Source organism: Ovis aries, chromosome 7 (genome assembly GCF_016772045.2).
Source record: "Ovis aries strain OAR_USU_Benz2616 breed Rambouillet chromosome 7, ARS-UI_Ramb_v3.0, whole genome shotgun sequence".
Lineage (NCBI taxonomy): Eukaryota > Metazoa > Chordata > Mammalia > Artiodactyla > Bovidae > Ovis > Ovis aries.
In genome coordinates this window covers 78,929,868-78,953,243 of record NC_056060.1, presented here as the reverse complement: position 1 = coordinate 78,953,243, position 23,376 = coordinate 78,929,868, and the positions used below count along the sequence as shown (strand labels likewise).

At 43.8% G+C, this 23,376-nt stretch overlaps 1 protein-coding gene across 1 annotated transcript in view; it reads left to right on the top strand.

Annotated features, from left to right (window-relative positions):
* DCAF5 (DDB1 and CUL4 associated factor 5) overlaps positions 1–23,004 on the top strand; it is a 94,604-nt gene extending 71,600 nt beyond the window's left edge. The window contains exons 8-9 of the mRNA XM_027971948.3: positions 12,061–12,188; positions 17,873–23,004. Coding sequence (XP_027827749.1) covers positions 12,061–12,188; positions 17,873–19,642 — 1,898 coding nt within the window. The 3' untranslated portion in view covers positions 19,643–23,004. The remainder of the gene's footprint in view (positions 1–12,060; positions 12,189–17,872) is intronic.
* Positions 23,005–23,376: the final 372 nt, after the last annotated feature.

Sequence of the window (23,376 nt, the reverse complement as noted above, 5' to 3'; positions counted from 1 at the left end):
CGGAGGGGTGTGTTGTATTACTACTACATTGTGAGGATACAATCCACAAAACCCAGACTGTCAGAAACTATAGGTGAAATGATCTTATGTTCTTCAACAGATACATTCTGATGATAAAAGAAAGGATGGACAGGGAGTAACCTGTTGTATAAAAAAATTCCAAAAGATACATTAACCAAAGCAAAACTATTTAGGAGGGAATTCCCTGGAGGAATTCAGTGGCGGTTCAGTGGTTTAGGGACTGCACGTTTTCACTGCCTAAGGCCCGGGTTTGATCCTTGCTTGAGGAACTAAGATCCCACAAGCTGTGTGGTGTGCCCACCACCCCCCTCCCGCCACCCCAGATGAAAAGGATTTAGGAATGTATACTGAAATGAATAAAAATTGTTTTAAAAAGCAAGAAAGTGATTAATACAGAAGTCAAGGTAATGGTGTATTTGGGGTTCTTTGTTTGTTTGGCTGCCCTGGGTCTTTGCTGAGTGCGGGCTTTTTCTAGTTATGGTAGGCGGGAGCTACTCTTCATCAAGGTGTGCGGGCTTTTCATCCTGGTGGCTTCTCTTGCTGTGGAGCCTGAGCTCTAGGCCGTGTAGGTGTCAGTGGTCGCGGCGCCCCGACTTAGTTGCTCTGCGGCATATGGGATCAAACCCGTGTCCCCTGCATTGGCAGGTGGATTCCTAACTACTAGACCACCCAGGAAGTCCCAGGATAATGATGATCTCTTTGGGGAAAGGAAGAGGTTGTAATAGGAATGAGGCACATAGAGGCCTCTAAACGGCCAAGAAAAATTCCATTTCTTGACCTGGGTGTTGGTTAGATAGGTGTTTGTCTTACAAAATTTCATTAAGCTATACTTTTTAAACTTTCATTTGACTCACGATTTTCCTTATTTACTTTCGGCTGTGCTGGGTCTTTGTTGCTGTGTGGGCTTTTATCTATTTGCAGTGAGCGGGGGAGGGGGACCTACTCTCCAGCTGTGGTGCAAGGGCTTCTCATTATAGTGGCTTCTCTCACTGCAGAGCATGGGGCCCTAGGCACAGGGGCTTCAGTAGCTGCAACTCCTGGCTCTAGAGCACGGGCTCAGTAGTTGTGGTGCATGAGCTCAGTTGCCCAGTGGCATGTGGGATCTTCCCAGACCAGGGATCAAACCTGTATCTCCTGCACTGGCAGGTGGATTCTTTACCACTGAGCCACCAGGGAAGCCCTAACTTATACTTTTTATGCTATTTTCGGTATTCTTTTTTTATTCCCTGATGAAAAGAAATTTAAAAACTAGTGAATAAATGTTTGTCAAAGAAAAATCACAATAGAAGTAAAATATTATTAAATGAATAAAAATGAAAACATGATATCCCAGCAGAGGCATTTACATGCTGGAGTTTACTTAGCCTAGATCAGTGGTCTATAGAATTTTCTGCTCACGTACCCATCCCCACAATAATTCTTTTGAGTTATAACTTAACGTGTATTCAAGTACACTTTTATGGAGGAATTTTAACTGAAGCCCTCTGCTAGGTTGCCCACCCTGATAGCCTGCTTGTTGCCCCAGAGCAACTCCAGTGATTAGAAATTTCTTCTGTGTAATTTCTCTATTTTTAACTGTTGGCCATTTGTAGTTCTAAAAAACATTTAGCAAGGTTCAGTGAGCCAGACATAACATATAAGGGCTTGAAGTGGCCTTGGGTTTGAGCTTTGAATGCTTAGATGATGGAAAGTCTGTCAGGAAATTCCTAATCTAATCTACTGCCTCTTTGACTTAACAGATCTGGAATGAGGCTGAGTTGCTGTCTCTGTTCATGCCATTTCAGAGTAAGACACTGAGGCAGGCTATGTGGGGAAGTTGGCTTGCTGTTATATGCCTTAATGGCATAATCAGATGACACGCAGTCGACATTTTTTATTGAATGCCAGCCGTGTGCTTCTCGGTGCTTGCCAGATGCTGAGAACTAGGCGGAGAGCGGTGCTAAGTGTGAGCCAAGAGCAGGGGCATCTTTTTCTTCTCCACGCTTCTGTTCAGAAAGACTGACAATCACTGGGGAAATGTTTTTGCTACACAAACGCCAAAGAGATGAAATTTATTTATTATATAAATAAAACTTAGTATTATTATATAAACAGAATTAGCCAGTTGGCTAAGTAATTCACATAGGGCTTCCTAGTAGGTTGAGGAAATAATTTCAAGATGTAAGACCTAATACTCAGGGTAAAACTTCCTACCTGGAAAATTAGGCTCAATTTTTTTCAATTGATTTCAAATAACAACTCATTTCTAAAAACCTGTTTAAAAATCAGAGGAAGGAATAGAACTGGGAATTTCACTGTGGCAAAGAAAAAAAAAACCCATCAGAATATGTTTTACACCTCTGAAGTACGTAGGAAGAGCATCTGTTTTTATGTGACAGTTATGAAGATAAACAGACTGACAGTTATGTAGAGAGTCAGCATGGTGTATAGGAAGGAGCATTAGGCCTAAAATCATACCTGGATTCAAGTCTAGTACTTCCAATAACTGATTGAGTGATTCTAGGCAGGTTATGTAACAGCAATTGTGGGCCTCAGTTTCTTTTGTAAAATTGCTACCCCCCCCCCACCCTACCATCTCATATCATGGAATGATTTAACAGTCTTGAAGGCTTTCTGAAAACTAGATGTGTTCAGATGGAAGACATTGTTACTGCTCTGGATAAGATGAGTGCTCATAGATCCATAGTTTCCAAAGTGTTTGCCCCCTAGTAACAGGTAATAGAAGTAATGGAGGGTTTGATACCATGTGGTAGAGGTGGGCGTCTCTGTAAAATATCCACATGGCCTTCTCTTTCCCTTTTTCCTAATTCTTGTTGGAAATGGCTTTAGGGTTTCACTGATTGAGTTGCTTCACCTCAGATATGCCTCTACACTAAGACCGTACTATTTATGGAAAGAAACACAGTGTAATAGAGTTGGTAGGCCTGGGCTTAAAATTTCTGATACACATTCATCTTCTAGTTGGAGGCTTTAGGAAAATTGTTTAATAAAACTTTCTTCATCTGTAAGATAAGAATATTAACAATGTAAACAATAAGAACAGTAATAATAATACCTAGTTTCTTAGGGGTATTTTAAGTGTACTTAGTAGCTACTGAGTTTCTATTTATAATAAATAAATGTTGCTATTTCTCATTTTAAAAGCTTTCTCCTTTTTAACTTTCCTCTGAAAAATTCCTTAGAGACCAAGACATGGGCCTTATCTGGTACCCTCCTGAATGGTCAGTTACATTTTTCTTGCATGAAGGCTGCTCTTGACTCACTGGTAGTTTAAGAGGGGGAGTTCTATGACAGATTTTTCCTTGAATGGAGGGGGAAGCATACAGCTCTTCACTGCAGCCACCCCCACTGCCAGCAGGCGGAGGAAAGAGGCTGGAAACAGCTGTTGCTGCATCTCCATGAGCCTGCGTGTGTGTGCATACTCCGTCTCTCCTCCCATTACTCTCATAGACGCATTCACTATCAGGGAGTCAGACCTGGGTATCTGCTCTTTCCTCCCGAGTAGTTGGAGGAACAACTGGTTTTAATTGTTCACAAGTAGTTGGTTGCAAACACATGTGAAATACAGATGATGAAAGAAGAATTTAGTGTAATTGACTTTTTTGTACAATTAAGTGTTGCTGTCTGTGGGGCTCTTTGAGCTTTACTGACAGCACTGACTGTCCCCATCTGGCTTTTCTTAGCTCTTAAGTGGTTACATGATCCCCAGGAAGCAGCCACTGCTCTCTGTATTGTCAGTACCCTGATTGTATTTCTCCTTATGGTTGGAAACTTGGAGCCCTGGGAATGTACAGGCAGACCTTTTGGAATTACTAAGAGATTGTTAGGACAACTCTTTAGATATAGTGAGGAAAAGTAGTGGTCTCTTGCCCCTCGCAGCCCTTCTTAATTTCTGCTGGTAGAGTCAAGAATGAAATAGATTAACTGCTTGAACAGGTACTTACCAGACCTCATTTTAGTAGATAATAGCTTTAGCCTTCTCCTTCAAGCCTTGTTCCAAAGAATTTAATTTGTTCACTTACTGAGTACCCTTAGATAAAATGTTATGCAAATCCTATGGGTGATTGAAAGATAAATGCTTTCTTGCCCTCCAAGAACTTCTAGTCCAAGAGAGATGAGAAAAGGGTGTGGGGGGGGGGGGGTGCGCGCACGCGTGTGCGCACGTACTAAATTTTAAAATGGGTTCCAAGGCCTATAAAAAAGATATTTAAGGAGAGCTTGAACAGATTTGGGGAATCAAGTCAAGTTTCTATGGAATTAGTGTTTCAAAGGACCATGAAGGTAGGTAGAATCTTAGCTTCTTTATTTCTCTGCTCCTACTGTAGTCAAAAATGTTATAGAAGAAACATCCAAAATTGACATCAGGAAGATGGAGAGAGACACTTGGATAATCCACATGTTGGATGTTGAAGCCCACTAGTGGAGATTAGGTTCTTTTCCTACATTCTTATATTCTGAAGTCTAATGCACATGCCTTTTCATTCATTCATCATATACTTGTTGAAAACTTATCATGTGCTAGATAGGCACCGTTTTAGAAACTTAGGGTACAGCAGAAGAACAAAAGATCCTTGCTAGAATGGAGCTTACATCCTAGTGGGGGAAACAGACAGTGAACAATAGCTACAATAAATTATATCATGTGTATAAAAGGTTAGAAGTGCTTTGGAAAAGGAAAAATTAGAACAGAATGAGGGAGATAGGAAGTAGTATGGGGAAGGGAATCAGGGAAATGTCATTTTAAATAGGATATTCAATATAGTCCTCATTGAAAAGGTCACATCTGAATAAAACCTCATGATGGTGCGGGAGCATTGCAGAAATCCAGGGTAAGAAAATTTCAGGTAGAACCACCATGAAGGTTTGGAAGTGAGAGTGTGCCTGTTATGTTTGAAAAATGGCACGGAAATCAATGTGCTGAAGCGGAATGAGAAGGGGAAAAGAACAGGGCTTAGTCATAGAGGTAAGTGGGATGTGGGGTGTCCAGTCATGTAGGCTCTTCCTATAAGTGAAGTGGGAACCATTGGAGAATTTTGAGCAGAAAAGTGACTTCATCTGACTTGTTTTAACAGCATCACTCTGGTTACTGAGTTTTGAGGGTAAATGTTGGGAGTGGGACTTCCAGCGATAGAAATGAGGAGAACCAGTAGGATTCTCTCATAATACAGGTTAGTAAGTGATGGTGGTTTGAACCAAGGTAATAGGGGTTGGAGTCTAGATAGGTTTTGAAAGTAAAGCCATCAGAATTTCTGATACATTAGATTGGGAGAAAAGGTGAGCAGGTAGAGTCTGAGATGTCTCTAGAGATGTTGAATAAACAGTTTGGATATAGAAGTGTAGAGTGCAAGGAAGACCTGGACTAGAGATAACATTTTGAGTTTTGGTATCGGCACGTAGGTGGTGTCTGAAGGTTTGGTACAACATTGGTAGTATCTGAAGCCACAGACTGTATGAGGTCAGCAGTGGGTGAAGTGAGTATAACTAGTTGAAGGGAAGGGGACCAAAGACTGAACCCTAAGGCAGTCTAATGTCAAGAAGCCAGGGAGAAGAGCCAAAAAGGAAATCAAGAAGGAGTGCCCATCATATTGAGGTTTGACAGGAAACAACAAAATTCTGTAAAGCAATTATCCTTCAGTAAAAAATTTACAAGAAAAAAAAAAAAAAAAAGGAGTGACCAGTGAAGTAGCAGGAAACCCATAAGAGGGTGAAGCCTAGGAAGATGATGGAGGAAAACATCACACGAGGAGGCAGCTCGGCTGAGTCTTGCCAGTAATGAGGCGAGTAGGGTGAAAGCTGAATTGACCGTTGGATTCTTTGGTGAAGAACACTGAGCCCAAGTCTTCCTGCTGCGAGGGGGACTAGGCGATTACAGAGTCTTGAAGTCAGTTGCGTCATTGAGATATTTTCAACTTCTTTCTCTATAAATTGGTGCCACTCGTTTACGCCCTTGCTTACCACCTTGCCCCATCAGTGTGTTCTGCAGCCTTTTGTTTCCTACCCTAATCTAGAGCTACCAGATGAAGTTCTCCCATGAAATGCTGAAAGCATCTCCTGTACCATAATCTATGTTTTTTTAACTTGAGTATTAAGTTTTTTAAAATACCACTCTTAACAGTACATGCGTGAGTCCTAAGTCATGTCCAATTCTTTGTGATCCCTGTGGAATGTAGCCTGCCAGGCAGGCTTCTCTGTCCATGGAATTTTCCAGGTAAAAATACTGGAATAGCTTGCTATTTCCTACTCCAGGGAATCTTCCCAACCCGGGGATTGAACCTGCATCACCTGAGTCTCCTGCATTGGCAGGCGGACTCTATTAACTACTGAGCCACCTGGGAAGCGCCGCTCTTAACAGTGTTCTCCACTAATTCCAATTTAACAATCATTTGTTAAGTCCTTAAATGTCCAGCTCTTATTATCCTTGGACATGTCAACATATAAATCTTGGAAGATCAAGGATGTTTACCCTCTTCATGAGAACCCAGAGCTCTATTTTTTTTTTAAACACAAATCTATCTCCTGCTGTCCTAATTTCTTATCTTCCAACAGACCCTTCCAGTCATCTAGTCCCTGTTCCTGGTTCCTCACTCTTGCTTTCAGACTCTCCCTCCTTAATCTCTGTGTTGTCCATTGTTTCTCCTTCCCATTCTCGCAAAGGTGTTTGTCCTACCCATTAATTAATGGACTATTAGGAAGGAGTGGAAAATTCTGAAAGAGATGGGAATACCAGACCACGTAACCTGCCTCTTGAGAAATCTGTATGCAGGTCAGGAAACAACAGTTAGAACTGGACATGGAACAACAGACTGGTTCCAAATAGGAAAAGGAGTGTGTCAAGGCTGTATATTGTCACCCTGCTTATTTAACTTATATGCAGAGTACATCATGAGAAACGCTGGACTGGAAGAAACATAAGCTGGAATCAAGATTGCTGGGAGAAATATCAATAACCTCAGATATGCAGATGACACCACCCTTATGGCAGCAAGTGAAGAGGAGCTAAAAAGCCTCTTGATGAAAGTGAAAGAGGAGAGTGAAAAAGTTGGCTTAAAGCTCAACATTCAGAAAATGAAGATCATGGCATCTGGTCCCATCACTTCATGGGAAATAGATGGGGAAACAGTGGAAATAGCATCAGACTTTATTTTTTTGGGCTCCCAAATCACTGCAGATGGTGACTGCAGCCATGAAATTAAAAGACACTTACTCCTTGGAAGAAAAGTGATGACCAACCTAGATAGTATATTCAAAAGCAGAGACATTACTTTGCCGACTAAGGTCCGTCTAGTCAAGGCTATGGTTTTTCCAGTAGTCATGTATGGATGTGAGAGTTGGACTGTGAAGAAAGCTGAGTGCTGAAGAATTGATGCTTTTGAACTGTGGTGTTGGAGAAGACTCTTGAGAGTCCCTTGGACTGCAAGGAGATCCAACCAGTCCATTCTGAAGGAGATCAACCCTGGGATTTCTTTGGAAGGAATGATGCTCAAGCTGAAGCTCCAGTACTTTGGCCCCCTCATGGGAAGAGTTGACTCATTGGAAAAGACTCTGATGCTGGGAGGGATTGGGGGCAGGAGGAGAAGGGGATGACTGAGGATGAGATGGCTGGATGGCATCACGGACTCGATGGACGTGAGTCTGAGTGAACTCCGGGAGTTGGTGATGGACAGGGAGGCCTGGCGTGCTGCGATTCATGGGGTCGCAAAGAGTCGGACACGACTGAGCGACTGAACTGAGGAAGGAGTGGAAAATCCAAAGACTGTAACAAGAAAATTAATACTGCCATTTTACCCACTTTGATTCGGAGTTTATTTCAGAACAAGATCTTTCAGTGTCCTGTCCTGTAGTCAGTCCCAAGTGCTGTTGAGGTTCATGCCCTAGCACAGTGGATAAGTTTGTTTGAACCAAAGCATCTAGAAATCCTGACCAGGGTGCTTTTAGCTTCTGAGTTGAAAACATCCTCATTCTTGGAGGACTTTGTTGAAAATGAATGAAATTGACAAGCAACAGAAGTAATTGAAGTTGGCAAGAAGTGGGAGTGGTGTCCTGACCCTCTTGAGAGGCTTGAGGGGACAAATCTCTGGCTGAATCTTTTGAAAAGAGCATAGTTAAGAAAAGAGGGCAGTGAGCACATGTAGGCTTATCCTTTGTCTTCTCTGTGGGAAGATTTGGCCATGGCATTTTAGAAAGGTCTTTATCAGGGTTCTGAACAAGGTGTTTTTTCTAAGTGCCTTGTGTTTCCTAGAATCCCAAGATAGTGAGTGAACCACTAATGCTGGAGTCTTATGAGATGGCCCTCTCACTCATTTTCTTTTCTGAGGTCTTGGCAGTAGAATAGAGAAGTAGAACAGATAAGATAGAACATTTGCCACCTCCCTAGTATCCCTTCTGAAACAAAGGAAAGATGGATGTATGGAAACTTTGACTTCAACTTAAAAAGAAACCTACAAAATGGTACCAGCCTGTTTGTCTGAGCCAGCCAGAGCAGATGGTTTGGAGAAATGACCATTGGTTTCACAGAACTTGATAAACAAATGGCAGCTCAAGAATGACCAAGGGTCTCATTCTTGAGTCTGTGCTGTTTTACTTATTTGTACCATTACTAGCAATAACGTTGTGACTTGGCTCAGTAACCATGGGGTGGGCTTGAGCCTTACCAGGGCTCTTACTCACAGATGAGTGATGACCCTAAAGGGAAATTATGTAGGTTATGTAGTTCTTGTCAAAAATATTCCCCGCCTAAGTTTTTTCAGCTTGATTTTGCTATTGATGGGCAGGCTCTGGTTAGATAATGGAGGAGAGGAGAACCCAAGTTCTTACTGGTATTGGCATCTTGGCATTAGTCATTTGAGACTCAAGGGATCTATCTGATTTATACACATCTCCAGAACTGATAAAAATTTCTTCTCTAAACTCATTCTGTGTAAATTGTACAGTAGCAGCTGTTTTCAATCACTTGAAACCTGAAAACTGGAGAGGGACTATAGCAAACCTCTCTGAAGCCTATTCATTGCTGTGATTCTGTGTATAGCCGGGATTACTTTATACAGATGGCAGCAGTAATTCTTTCTGTACCTGTTTCACTTTCAGTCTCTTGGCTTTATTGACTTCCTCCTTTTTTTCAGGTTTCTTGGGTAGGAAGGAGAAAGTATCTTGTATTAAAATTACTGCCAAGAAGAGAAACCAAATGAGGTCACAGCATGTGAAAGAGCAGTAGAAACAGATTTTTTGTGGTCTGAATTTTTCAAGCACTGATACCCTTCAATTATTCTTTAGATCTGAAAGTTAGTGTAATTGTATTCTAAGTCATCTTTGACAGAAAGATTGGTTTAGTTAATAAACCCTGGTCGTATGGTTGCTGTTTCTTTAAGATGAGACCTTCCATCTCACCAAAGTCCTCCTTTAGTGGTACTTACTGTAGAACTGCCCTCTCCTGAAACACTGTCCATTCAGCAGTGGCTACCGGCTTTAGTTATAGCAAGTGCCTGCTTTAGTTCAGGCGTCGCACTCCAGGTTCTCGGTGTGCATGAGATCCAGTTCTACTTCATAGACTATTTAGTGTTGGCAGTGGGATGAAACGTCCTGTGCTGATACTATAGACCTTGCACTCGGAATACCATTGGACAGAATCTTTTCCTTACCCCCTTCTGCGTGTGCTCAGTTGCTCAGTCATGTCCAACTCTTTGCAGCCCAATGGACTGCAGCCCATCAGGCTCCTCTGATCCATGGGACTTTCCAGGCAAGAATACATGAGCGTGTTGCCATTTTCTCCTCCAGGGAATTTTCCCAACCCAGGGATCGAACTCGCCTCTGTTGTGTTTCCTGCATTGGCAGGTGGATTGTTTACATCTAGCGCCACCCAGGAAGCACCCCACCCCCTGTTAAATTCAGGACTTAAAATGAAAACCAGCTTATATGATGACTCCCAGAAGGATTTAGAAATTGGTTATGACCTTCTGACTCTATCCCTATTCAAACCTTTTCATCTCTTAAAGGCCACTTATACAATGGAAAGGATATTAGGTATTAAAACCAAAGAGACTCTGGTTCAGATTCTGGCTCTGCCAAGCTAGTTGGAAGAAGTCACTGAAATTCTCTGAGTCACTTAAATTCCTTTTCTTAGAAGCAGAAGGATTCAACGATATTGGTACTAGGTTCAAGCATAAGTTTTTTTGCTATTGACCACCCCAGTGGAGGTATGGATAGGAGTAGGCTGTTGAAACGTAGGATTGAGAAGAAATCCATGAGCCAGATTGCGGCTTGTTGAATCAGCCATTTATAGAAAAGAAACAGACCCAAAGGAACTCTTTGGGGGTGTATTGAGACAACTGGTTTAGATTCCCATGGATCCCTCTTAGTTCTCTCAAGTTTCTTTTTGTTTTGACTAGGCTCAGGTTACCTTCCCCTCCTCCCTCGCGCCTTAGGAACCTGGTGCACTCAGGATGCCTAGGTGTTCCCATCATGGCAGCCTACCTGGGTGCTTAAACCTTCCCTGACTCTTTTGTCTCCATAAAAACATACCTATGTCCTAGTTACTTTCTCCTCTTTTATGGTTTGTTAGCAAATGTGATGATGTTGGGCTGAAATACGAATGGCTATAAGTGTATTGTCCATCGTGGGTTATTCAGATATTAATAATGTCAGACATGGGGCAAAATTTAGGGAAAGGACATTTTTGTCACTCGGCAAGTAGAGTAAGCACCTGGTGCTAGCCAAGTTGACACCACTCAGAAGCAAATCAGTGCAGTCTCCCAACCTCTTGCTGTTGTAAAAAAAAAAAAAAAAAAAAAAAGATATGTTATGTACATGTCAGTAGAGAGGAATATCTCTCATGAGGCAGGAGAGGTGAAAGAGGAGTTATGTCAGGAGGCCAAAAGCAGAAGACACCTTCTGCAGAACCAGATTATCCCTAGAAGAGGGATATCGTTCTAGCCATTTTCCCTGCAGATAGTGAGATGAGAAGTGTTTGGCATGAATGTTTGAACTGAGAGAAGTTGGCCCTGGGGTGGAGCATGTGGAACCGAGGTGGTGCTAATGGCACTTTGTGCCCCAGCGATGCCGTGCTCCTGGCAGGGTCTGCGAAGGCTCTCCCTACTTAAATAAATGAGCACTCATTTGTCTGTGTCTGTATATCACATTTTGCCAGTTGACCAGGAGCACATGTCAGCCTGTGTGTACTGAGCTGTTGATGGCTGCTTAAAAGTGATGACTTGGGTACATGTGTCCTGTGGGAGTGTGATGCCCTTACCAATGAAGTTGAACCTTTAGATTATCCCAAGTTCATAAATGATGACATTTTCATCTGCGTTATAAGTTCTAGGCCTCTGGTACTTTTCTCATCATTGAAAAAGAAAGCCTATAGGATGGTCCATAAGATACTGCTTTCTGTCAGTGGTCTCTATACATGATGTCTTCAAGGCCCACCCTATGTAATTTTCCATACTTGGACTCTGCTTATTGTGAAAGTGACCCGTATCTCCTTGCTTTATCCTTAGTTCTCCCTGTCAGAGTGAAGAAAGGATTTTCTCCATTATTTCCCAGAGGTTTTTATATGTCTTGTTTGCTACTTTCATCATAGAAATTGAGGGCAACTGGATCAGTGATGTTTTGGGTACACTTAAGTAATTATATGCTTCTGGTTCTTGCATGTCCCTGGCTTAGCTGCCTAACTGTTCCCAAGCAGATCAGTCTCATTTTGCTTATGACTGGCCTTTTCTAAGGTAACACTGGGATTCTATCCTAGGGATCAAAAACTTGAGAAGTGTTTTAAGTGGCTGTGGCTTCATTGACAATGGAATTGCAGTGGGTGGGTGTGGGCAATGCTTAAAGGCTAAATAAAGGCTCTGGGTAAGAGCACATATGCTGAGAGATATTTCATCTTCCTTCTTTCCATAGCAACTTTATCTGTAAGATTAGGCATTCTGCTGGTGATACAGTTAGTAAAAAATGTCAACTCTGGTTCAGAGCTGTTTGTTTGCCATTACTGGAGCCTGTTTACTTCCATCTGTTTCATCATTTGATTTTTTTTTCCTTCTGTCTTCCCAGGTGGCATTGGTAGGGTGGTCAACGGAGCCTTCATGGTGCTGAAAGGGCATCGGTCTATTGTTAACCAGGTCCGATTTAACCCCCACACCTACATGATCTGCTCTTCTGGTGTAGAAAAGATTATCAAGGTGAGGCACATTCCCCTTTTGTCCTTTGAGAGAAATCACTGCAAGTTCATAAATGGAAAAAAACAAAACAATGTATGTAGCACGTCATAGCTAAACATACTAAAGGTCTATCAGAATTCTTAATTATTTTGACATATTACAACATATGGAAAAATTGATGTTATAATCAAGAGAGTGGTTTTTAAACCTCCTTTCAGAGGGAACTGTTTTCTTAAAAATTAGTCACGAGGCTTTGAAACCAGATACTACCTGTATGCTGCGGCATTTCCAATGGTGTTTGATCTGGAGTCTGATGAATTCTGCTTTCCAAACCCCATCTCAGATAAAGAAGCTACCATCTCCTCAGTTACTGGGTGTGCACTTGGCATTAATTCCTGTACTCATATGGCACAGATACAACAAGTGACTTCCAGAACCATAGCTAACTTGTCTCAGGACATATCAAAAGCCACTTCATGTGGTTGTGATTGAGGATGAACACTTGCATCAATTGCACATTGACTGAATGAACGTAACCCTGCCAGGGGATATTTTTAGAGCTTGTAAATGAGAGAGCCAGCCTGGCCTGTGTCCATGGAAGGATGGCCCACTGCCCATCACTCACATTCCAGTGGACTGCTAGTAACCCTTCTCCACAGCTGAGAAAATGAGGGCTCAAGGCAAATGATGAATTCCTGAGGACCCTGTGATGATGTGACTTTTAAGTAAGGATAGGTGATATCTCCTCCCTCTTCCCCCCAGCAAAACATAAAACTCCTCACTTTCCCCCAAAATAACAATGAAAACTTGAGGGAGATTTCAGGGGAAATGTGAAGATTGATTTGTAATAAACGGATAGTTTTCATTTTCTTTTGTTCTCTTTAAAAAAACTATCCAAGTTACGTCTGAGGCAGAGGAAACTATCAGAAATGTAATGTTGGAGTATGGGTCAGTATTTTTATTTGTCGTTATTCCAGCTCCCTTTATTTAGGTTTTATTGTTGATTAGGGCTGACTTTCATGATTGCATACATTTATTTACCCATAAATAAACAGTGCTAGACCTAGACTTAGATTGTTTTTATTGACTTTTTCTTTTTGCAGAGGATGAGATGTAAATTATAAATTTACTGTTTGGGGTTAATTATAGCTAGTAGTGGTAAGGCTAGCACAGGGCCCTGTTCTTTGTTCTTGTCGATGTCTAGCCACCCTTTCTTTGCTAGTGGGAAGGCAGCAGTGGCCTGGTGCTCCTGCTGTATTTGTTCATCTCAGCAGTCCTTCACTTGGGTGATCACTGAACCGGCCTGTCCCTTGCATATTGCTTTCCCTTTTCTTTTAGGGTGTGACTCACAGGTTAGTATAGTACCATGTCCTCCATAGTCCTATTGACATCATTCTCTTTATCAGGGAACTCTGCTTGAGCATCTCCTTTAGAAGAGAGATTCCTGCTTGGCTGATGCCCTAGGATGCTTCTGTGCTAAGTCTCCCCAGTCGTTGTTTAGTCAGTTGGAATCCTTACCCAAGAGGTCAGAGGTTGGAGACTAGCCAAGTTCTTAAAGGAGAGAGTATTTTCTCTGTGAAAATATTCAGACTGAACTGTAGAACTCATTGCTCCCAGGTCCCAGTGGAGTCTGAGCCCTGCCCCACCAGGAGGCATGTTTAGCCACTGGAAACCTTAAGTCAGTAACAGTTAGTACCCTTGGGCAGTGAGTCTGTCTCCCATCTGTCAAGTGAACGACACGTAGGAGTGCCTTACAGGTTACCTGTGCCTGACAGTTTCTGTTTTAATAAAAGTCACTTTCAGGTATTTACTTGGCAGTCCAGTGGTTAAGATTTTGCCTTCCAATGCAGAGAGGGCCAGTTTGATGCCTGGTCAGGGAACTACAATCCCACTTGCCTCGTGGCCAAAACACTCAAATATGAAACAGAAGCAGTGCTGTAACAAATTCAATAAAGACTTTAAAAATGGTCCACCGCTTAAAAAAAAAATCTTTTTAAAAAAAATCTCTTTCTTTCTTGTGTTTTCTCTGAGAGAGTCAATGGCTCAAAGAGCATCATTCCACCATACTTTAATCCAGCCAGCCTCTGTCTCCACCTGTCTCTGTTTGGTCCACCTTCTCCTTGACTTGTCCTTTACTGATGCCTTACTAGCCTGAAAGAAAGGAGTCAGAACCAGGCTCTTCTCACCCACAACAGATCTTATACTCTCTTGAATGCCCACACTTAGCAAAAAATGGGGTTATTTGGTAGTTAAACATAAGAGAGAGAAAGATGAACAATTGCTGGCTTTTTCTTTTTCCTCAAAGACCAGTATTTGTCTATTCACCCAGTATTTGTGAACCATACCTACTATGTGTGATTTGCGATAGGCCCTGTGAGGAATGCAAAGATAGGTAATGCAGGTCCCCATAGGAATTGATGACCCAGTAGGAGAAAAAAGAAATAAAAGTAATGAAAAATGCAAAGTACATAAGAGATAGAAACATTGCTATGTGGGGAGGCAGAGATTTTTTTTCCCCCCATCTGGGGTAATCTCAGTACACTTGAGCTATCTCAAGGAATACTTGAACTAGATTTTGAAGAAAAAAGTCTGCAAAAGAAAAGAAAGGAATAAGATGGGAGAGCCATTTTAAAGAGAGAGATTGGATATTTCGTTATTTTACTGAATCAGTAAATATTTATTGATCACCTACTGCACTCCAGGTACTACGCTCATGAGTCAGTGCTCACAAGCAGCAAAGCATAGGGCCTGTTTAGGAAATGATCATTTGGCCAGAGTGAAGAGCACAGAAAGGGGAGGGCTCAGATGTAAGGCTGGGAAGGTGTAGGCCACACCTGGGCCCAGGGAGTCTTGGAATCCAGATTAGAGTGTGAAGCACCCCTGATGACAACATAAGTCTCTGCCTGTGTCGTTTTTCTTGGTAGGTGGCCAGATGTCTGAATTTAGTATAATAGTGCAGAGAGAGAAGAGGGTTTAGAGATGCTACATCAAGCATGTCACGGTCACCTGTGTGGGTCAGAACACTTGTTACTGAAATTGCGTTCCATTTCAATGATTTTTGAATGAGAATTGAACTGCATCTGTTTGCTCAATAGCCTCTTGAGCTAAACTTGTCACTGTCACTGGGCTTCAAGAGAAAGCCGCACATCCCTCCTCCTTTTCTCATGAACCTTGTCCCATGAGGAGGGATATCTAGCCACAGTTCACATGCAACAGAAAGCTGTGCTTTCATTGCTTCACTTCTGAGTTGTTGACTTTCAATATTAAAAAGATAATTTCACAAATGTTTGAAATTGATGTTTCAAGGATGAGGACTAACATAATTGGGATGGTCAGTGCCTCTGGTGTTCAAAAGTCTGTTTGAGGATGAGTCTCAAACCTCCAGTTGAGGTATTCGTTTGCCAAATGAAGGAGGAAGCACTGCAGTTATTGGCACTTTGGCATATGTTACATCATTTCATCCTTCTCATGTCTGCAACTGAGGAAAGAGGCTTCAAGGGTGAAGTCCTTTGCTCTGGGCCATGTGAGTGAGAAGGCTCAGGTTCCTACCTGTTCTGCCTCTCCCACAGCTCTGTGCTATAGGTCCCTTGAGGACTGGAGCCTGGCCATCTGGGATGGATCTTTTGTTTTGCTCTGAATCTTTGGGTTGCATGAGACCCATCTAATTTCACTGTTTAGATGGGGAGCTGAGAAAACTAGAGCTGTGTGGGAACCCACACTCAAGCCTCTTGCCTTCTGATCCAGCATTTTGTTCCATTACTCCAGGCTTCAGGAATGAAAGTCTACCTCAGCTTAATACATTCCAGAGTGCATATAAATGGCAACTTTCAGTATTATGATTTTCATTCCTGAAGTGAAGATGTAGGGGGCTGGGTAGTAGACTAAAACCCAGGCTTGTTGGATAGTTGGGCCAGCAAGCATCTCACCATGAATGTTTCGTTCTTTTGTTAAATTCTGAGTTTCTGGGAAGTACATAAGGATTTATCTTCATATTATATAACATGGTTAGTAACATTTTCCATTTTTAACTGCGGGAATGAGATTTAGCCCAGTGTATAGACTACGACTCCAAAGCATCCTAAGGGCTTTGCTTGTTGAACCTTTCAGTTTTTTTCCTAAGCCACCAAACTTTTATTCCCAGAGACATCTGTTTGCAAAGATAGTCATTTATAGCTTGAGCCTGTTGCTAAAGACCAGATCTAAATGTTTCCCAAACATTGGGTCTCACAAAGAATTTGAGAATCGCTTCAGACAAAGCCTTTATTTTTTGCAACTTATTTTATGCTAACTATTAGTATATTTCAGTGTTTCTTAAAAGTTGGTCCCTCCACTTTCTCACTCCTCGAGTGCTTATTAAAAGTGCAGAGCCCTGGTAACCTCCCCATGACTTACTGAATCAGAATCTCTGAGGGTGGGGCTCAGGAGTCAGCGTTTTAATTATTCTTCAGGTAATTCATGTTCACACCAAAGTTTGAGAATCACTGCCTTAACACTCCCCTGGGTGAGATTGTGAAGCTGGGGGTGGGAGGACACCTGAGGAGTTGTGGACAGAGGACAAAGTTGAAGGAGGAATGAATCTGAATTGGGAATTGGTGAAGAGACCTAGCCTAGAAGGTTTCTTCAGCCCCTCTTAAACTGGGGATCCTCCTGAGAGATGCTACCTCCCGGGAGATCAAAGTAAACCATGGAGGGAGCGGGCCTCAGGAGCATGCTCACAGGAAGGTGAATTTGTCCTTGGATAACTTTGGGGAAGCAAAGCCATTGTCTTGATAGAGGATAGTGAACAAAAAGCCACTGCTTTCTGGGTTGGGTGCCATCTAAAGATAGACAGGAGCCTGTTAAGGCAAGAAAATCACCTGGAATGTCATCTGAGTTGCCATAACTACCAGCTGATATAACCGAGCTTCTCTGTGCTGCTCAGGACCAGTCTGGCAGAGTCAGGTGAAGCTAATCGTTCTCATCTGCAGTGACAGCTTAATTACCTTGAACTCCACTTTTGCATAACTTAATTCAGCTCATAAAGCTGGGCTTCTGCATTCAGACAGACTTTAGTCTGAATCCTAGTTCGGCCACTTTTTGGCTATGAGCGCCTAGGTCTGACTGTGGAGTGGAGGGCTCTTAAGAGATGGGTCTGTGGGCTTGGAGGGTGAGTCCTGCCTATTCCAATAGCTAACAGAAAAGTTGGGGAGCAAGCAGGCAGCTCCCTGGTTAAGAGAACCCAGTTTCCTGGGTAACTGATGCCTGCATGTCCAAGAGGGAACTGCAGTGTAGGCAGTTGGCTATTCTTACCAAGCTCCAGTAAGCAATTCCCATTAGTTAAAAATAGAAATGTTGCATTTGGGGAGAAGTAGTTATAGGCTGAAATATTAACTGTTGCAGAGGACTGACTGCTGGGTCTGTTTTCACTTTGGAAAAGTGGTACCTCTCCAATCTTCTGAGAGTTTTGAACACACTGGCCAATCTTCAAGTCATCCTCTGTCCTCAGAGATTATGTAGGGGGTTATTGTGATTTCCAGGCTACTGGTAGAGGAAGCTAAAGGGGAGGGGGGCAGTGGGAGTCATGGTATGTGTTTATCCTGGGCCTAAAGTTGGTTAGCAAGTCCCGGCTAAATGACAGGGAGAGTCTGGGGAAGCTCTTAATGGCCAACTGCTTTAGAATACATTGCAATCAGGCTTCCTTGGTTTTGTTTTTACCTTCTGTGCAGATCTGGAGCCCATACAAGCAGCCAGGATGTACCGGAGATCTGGACGGTCGGATTGAGGATGATTCTCGCTGTCTCTATACCCACGAAGAGTACATCAGCCTTGTGCTGAACAGTGGGAGTGGCCTGTCTCACGACTATGCCAACCAGTCTGTGCAGGAAGACCCCCGGATGATGGCCTTCTTTGACTCCCTGGTGCGTCGCGAGATCGAGGGCTGGAGCTCTGACTCGGACAGTGACCTCAGCGAGAGCACCATCCTCCAGCTGCACGCGGGGGTCAGCGAGCGCTCCGGCTACACCGACTCTGAGTCCTCGGCCTCGCTGCCCCGCTCCCCTCCGCCCACAGTGGATGAGTCTGCCGACAGCGCCTTCCACCTGGGCCCCCTGCGGGTCACTGCCACAAACGTGGTGGCGTCCACCCCGCCACTGCCCTCGTGTGAGGATGCCACGTCTCGCCAGCAGCGCCTGTCTGCCCTGCGGCGCTACCAGGACAAACGCCTTCTGGCCCTTTCCAACGAGTCTGACTCTGAAGAGAATGCCTGTGAGGTGGAACTGGACACAGACCTCTTTCCCCGGCCACGGTCTCCCAGCCCCGAAGATGAGTCCAGCAGCTCCAGCAGCTCCAGCAGCTCTGAGGACGAGGAGGAGCTGAACGAACGGCGCGCATCCACCCGGCAGCGGAACGCCATGCGGCGCCGGCAGAAGACACCTCGAGAAGAGAGGCCCGGCGCCCCGCCCAAGCCCACCGACACCTACATTGGCGAAGACAACTATGATTACCCCCAGATCAAAGTAGATGACCTCTCTTCCTCCCCAACCTCCTCCCCTGAGCGGAGCGCGTCCACTCTGGAGATTCAGCCAAGCCGAGCATCGCCAACTTCTGACATAGAGTCGGTTGAGCGGAAGATTTATAAAGCTTACAAGTGGCTCCGCTACTCCTACATCTCCTACTCAAACAACAAAGATGGAGAGAGCTCGCTCGTGTCTGGGGAGGCCGATGAAGGGAGGGCGGGAACCAGCCACAAGGACAACCCAGCCCCTTCTTCCAGCAAGGAAGCCTGTCTAAACGCGGCGGTAGCCCAGAGGACCCAGGACCTGCCGCCGGAAGGCCGCAGCAAGGATGCTTTTAAAGAGGGGACTTCTGCCCTAAGCCCCAACAATGGCCCAGGCCCCGAGCCCAGTGGCCACCCTTGGGCAGAGGCCCCCGAGGATGCTTCTCAGGACTCCAACAATGGTGGCACTGTAGAATACACTTTTGAAACCAAGAAGCTCAATGGAAAGGCCCTAAGCAAGGCCCTGAGCAGCCGGGCTGAGGAGCCACCCTCCCCTCCTGTCCCCAAGGCGTCTGGCTCCACTCTGAGCAGCGGGTCTGGCAACTGTCTCAGGACCCAGTCTGATGACAGTGAGGAGAGGAGCCTCGAAACCATCTGTGCCAACCACAACAATGGACGCTTGCACCCCCGCCCCCCGCACCCCCACAACAATGGGCAGAACTTCGGGGAGCTGGAGGCACTGGCCTGCTCTTCCCCAGGACGTGTGGACACTGACCACGATAACTTGTCCCTGACAGGGATACTCCTACACAAAGATTGTTGTGGGTCTGAAATGGCCTGTGAGTCCCCCAGTGCTGGAACGAGAGAGGACCCCACTGACCCCCCAGACACAGACAGCAGCAGAGCTGTTCATGGCCATAGTGGCCTCAAGAGGCACCGAATCGAATTGGAAGACCCAGATTCGGAGAATTCCTCCTCAGAGAAGAAATTAAAAACATGATAAATACAAAGGGAAAACAAAAAGCTATGAAAAGTAGCTTTACAAAAATTTTAAATCCTGTTTAGTGAACACAGAGGAAAGGAAAAATAGTATTAAAGGCACGTAAAACCAGGGCCTGGAATTTTGTGTCTGATGCTGCTCCCTTCTATTCAACAATGGGTCTGATGTTTAGCTGGCCATTGGTCGTGCTGCGTTAAGAAAGGGAAAAAATGCAAGTGAGCCCTTTCTAGTAAGACTTGAGCATAGTGTACCTGTGCAGATTCTGTGACAGTAAATCCTGTTGAGATGTTTGACTTTCCTCATGTGTGTACACTGGCACGCGTGAGCTCACTGTCTCAGACTTTTCTTTCCATTCTCCATCAGAAAGGCTCTATGGATCTGTGTTTTTTGGCATCTCACCTCGTTTATATGCCATAGATGTTCTGGTTTTAATGATGAGTGCCTGCTAAATCAGACTGTGTTGCCAGTGAGTAGTGGATTTACACTGAAAGAATGGAGATGAGTGGAAACAGGCCTTCAGCCCACTGGCTGTGCTGGAAAGGAAAGCATGGTTCCTTTCTTAAAGAAATCTTCCATGTTTTCTCAGTGGCACTTCTTCGTTGAGCATTAAAGTAGGTGTACTAAAAGGGGAGCGTTTTTCATGCTAATGAGAGGTTAGCAGTTAAGACCAGATTCGAGAGGACATAGATCCCTGGTAAAGTTCACTGGTTGCAAATTGAGCAGTGGTGCAACACCATACTGTAGGGGGCCATAAAATATAACTAGTTGTGGGTAACACTTTAACAAGTTAGGTGCTAGTTCCTAAGAGGCACTCAGAAGGCCAACAGGCACTTCCTAGGCCCTGCATGGTGGCGTCTCAGCCTGTGGAAAGAAGGGGAAAGACAGCTCTCGAGAGCTTTGTGCTCAGACTACTAAAGCGGATGTTATAGGTGTGTTAATGAAGAAGTGTAGGGAAGAGCAGAGTGTGGTATTGCGTTCATTTGATTTAACCTGAAATGATCGATCAGAGTTGGTGGGCCTGGCATCTTCCCTCCAACCTGCAGTCCACAGAGGCTGCGGTGTTGTGACTTGATCTTGCAGAGCAGGCATCTCAGAGTAGCAGATTCTTATTGAGTAGGTCCCTCAGGATGCAGAGAAAGGAGAGAGGAGTCACCGGCTTCTAGAGGAGACTCTGTTCATGAAGGTAGATGAAGATTGAGAGAAGAAAAGATAAGGATCTTTTCAGCATTGCCGTGGTAGTTACAGTCACTTGGTTATTAATGAAGACTTGTACAAGACAGGGAAACCTAGAATGACGGACAGCTTGTTGGCATGGATGTCATGAAAGGGCAGGAGAATGCTGGGAAGAAATGACGGAGAGAGAACACTACAGCTTCTTGAGCACAAAGGTGCTGGACAACTAGGAGCCCAGCGCCACTGGCCTAGAGAGGTCCTAGCTTGTGACTGGTGTGGCCTCACGAATCCAGCATTCTTTTTAGGGATGAACATGTCCTACTGGAACTGGGACCAAGGGGAGGGAGCCTGTGGAGGATGAAGACGTGGACGAATTTAGTGACCAGGGGAAGGGGGGTTATTTATAAAGGAAGGTTGTTGATCTAAGCCAGAAGGAGGGATCATCTTGCTAAGCTTTGTGAAAAGAAAGACGTGCCTGGTGTGTGTGCTGTGACTTGGCTGTGAAAACACTGTCTGAGGAGGAGACAAAGGAGTGTGAGTAGCGGTGGAGATGCTTGCAATTGAACAACTGTAATCTCACCGGGGAGTGGGTCAGTGATTCTGTAACCAGTAGAATTACTTTAATCTGTAATCAGAACGGTTCTATGATTTGTCTTTGACTATACACAGATAATTGTAAATTCCGGTTTTATAAGCCCAAGTCATTTTACATTTGCTTTTCCAAAATTTATTATTAAATTGGAATTTTTTAATCCTTTATATACAAAAAAAAGATATAATCACTCAGTGTGTGTTTCTCTTCCCCTTCCTAGTCAGCATGTCCAATCTTTTTGTTTTAAATTACTGCATCTAGTCAGTAGCTGGCCACTTCTGACTTCTCTGAGGACAATCCACATGTCTTCCTGGAGAAAAAGAAGTAGGTGAAGCTCCCTTGAGAACTAGCCACTGGGTAGTTGCTCTTCCCAAATGCAGAACTTGATTTTTTCATGTTAAGAGCCTTTATCTCATTTGGATACTTAGAAAAGAGGTCAAAGTTCATTCTGGTTCAACTTTAGAATCCAGGAAAAGATGTTTTTCGCAAGGATGCCTTCCATCCTTGGGAGACACCCCGGATTCTGCTTGCTAGGAGCTCGGCCCCACAGCGTAGCCACAGAAGCAGGCTGAGAAATGCGTGTCTCTGTAGCCATTCCACTCTGATCCCCAGAGATCTCCTGTCTGTGATCATGGTCTTTCAAACCTGGCAGGAACTTCTACTTCTAGAGTCCCTTTGCCTAAACTTGTAGGATTGAGGCCTCAACTTTGGAGAGACATTTAATCCCCAGAGTCTTCCATGATAGCTATTTTTACTAACAGGGCGGATGGCACCTGGTTAGGTTTGAACTATTCAAAGGTGCCTCTTATGGGTTTTTTCTGCATCCTGTACATAAAGGTTTTAAGTGGCTGGTCCAGATTTATAAAATTGGTTCCCTCCACCTTATTTACCACCTGGTTTTGTAAGTAATTCCCATGTCTCTCTGACAACAGGTAAATGAGTTAAATGAGTAGTGGGCTTGGGGCAAAAGAAGGTTGCAACTGTGCTTGGTTTACTGAGCCCGGAGTCCTTGTTTGTCAAGGTGCCTTCCTCTGCTGAAGCCTTACCTCCTCACAAGCCCTGCCTCTCTCCCAGCAACGCTAGCTCTTCTCTTCTGTATATGCAAATAAACCTATTACTCACTTCTCATGGCTTCCTCTTCTCTTGCAGGGAAGACTCGGTTGCTTAGACACCCCTCCTCCTTTATTCCTTTCCTGTTTCAATTCTTTCCTAATTGGAAACTTGATTCAAAGCCACCCTGAACACTAGGAGAAAAGCTGTGGTATACTGCCTCGATGCCAGTGGTCAAGGTCATTTCTAGATATTGGGACAAAGGTCACATTAGGAGCACAAAATTTATAGAGTTGGAGGAAGTATCTACTTGATCTCTTTTCCCAGGCTTTATGAACTCAGGAAAACTGAAATCTTGGAATTGACCCTTTTGTTAGAATTGAGGGAAAGATGCAGGAAAGTGATATTGAAAACAGCCTCCAAAGAATTATGTTTTCTGATGTTTCCAAATATTAAGTTGCTTTTCCTGCCCTGTCCCAGACATGCATGGTAAACTTTTAACAGAAATTAAAAATAAACTCAACCCATCATATACCCTGCCTATAAAGCTGCCTCCTTCAGTTAATTGAAAAGTTCTTGCTAACCAAAATTCTTGTGAGGAAAATCTATACTGCCAAAGGAAGACTATCCGTCCCTTATGACCTAAGCAAGGCAACATGCCAGCAATTGAAATACAAAGTTGAAGTACAGCTCGGTGAGTCCGAACTTGCCCACAGCATCAGGATAAGGGCTTTGGACAAGCTGTGTGGTTCTCTCAGGCAGGATGTTTCCGTCTAAGTGCTCATTTGTCCTTGAGCACTCATGCTGGAGTAAAAATAACATTAAGTGTCTTGGGAATAATTTTGAATTTCTTCAAAGTACAGTGCTTCCCACATGCAGCAGAAGAAAAATGTATATGAAAAGAAAATCTAAGCCATCT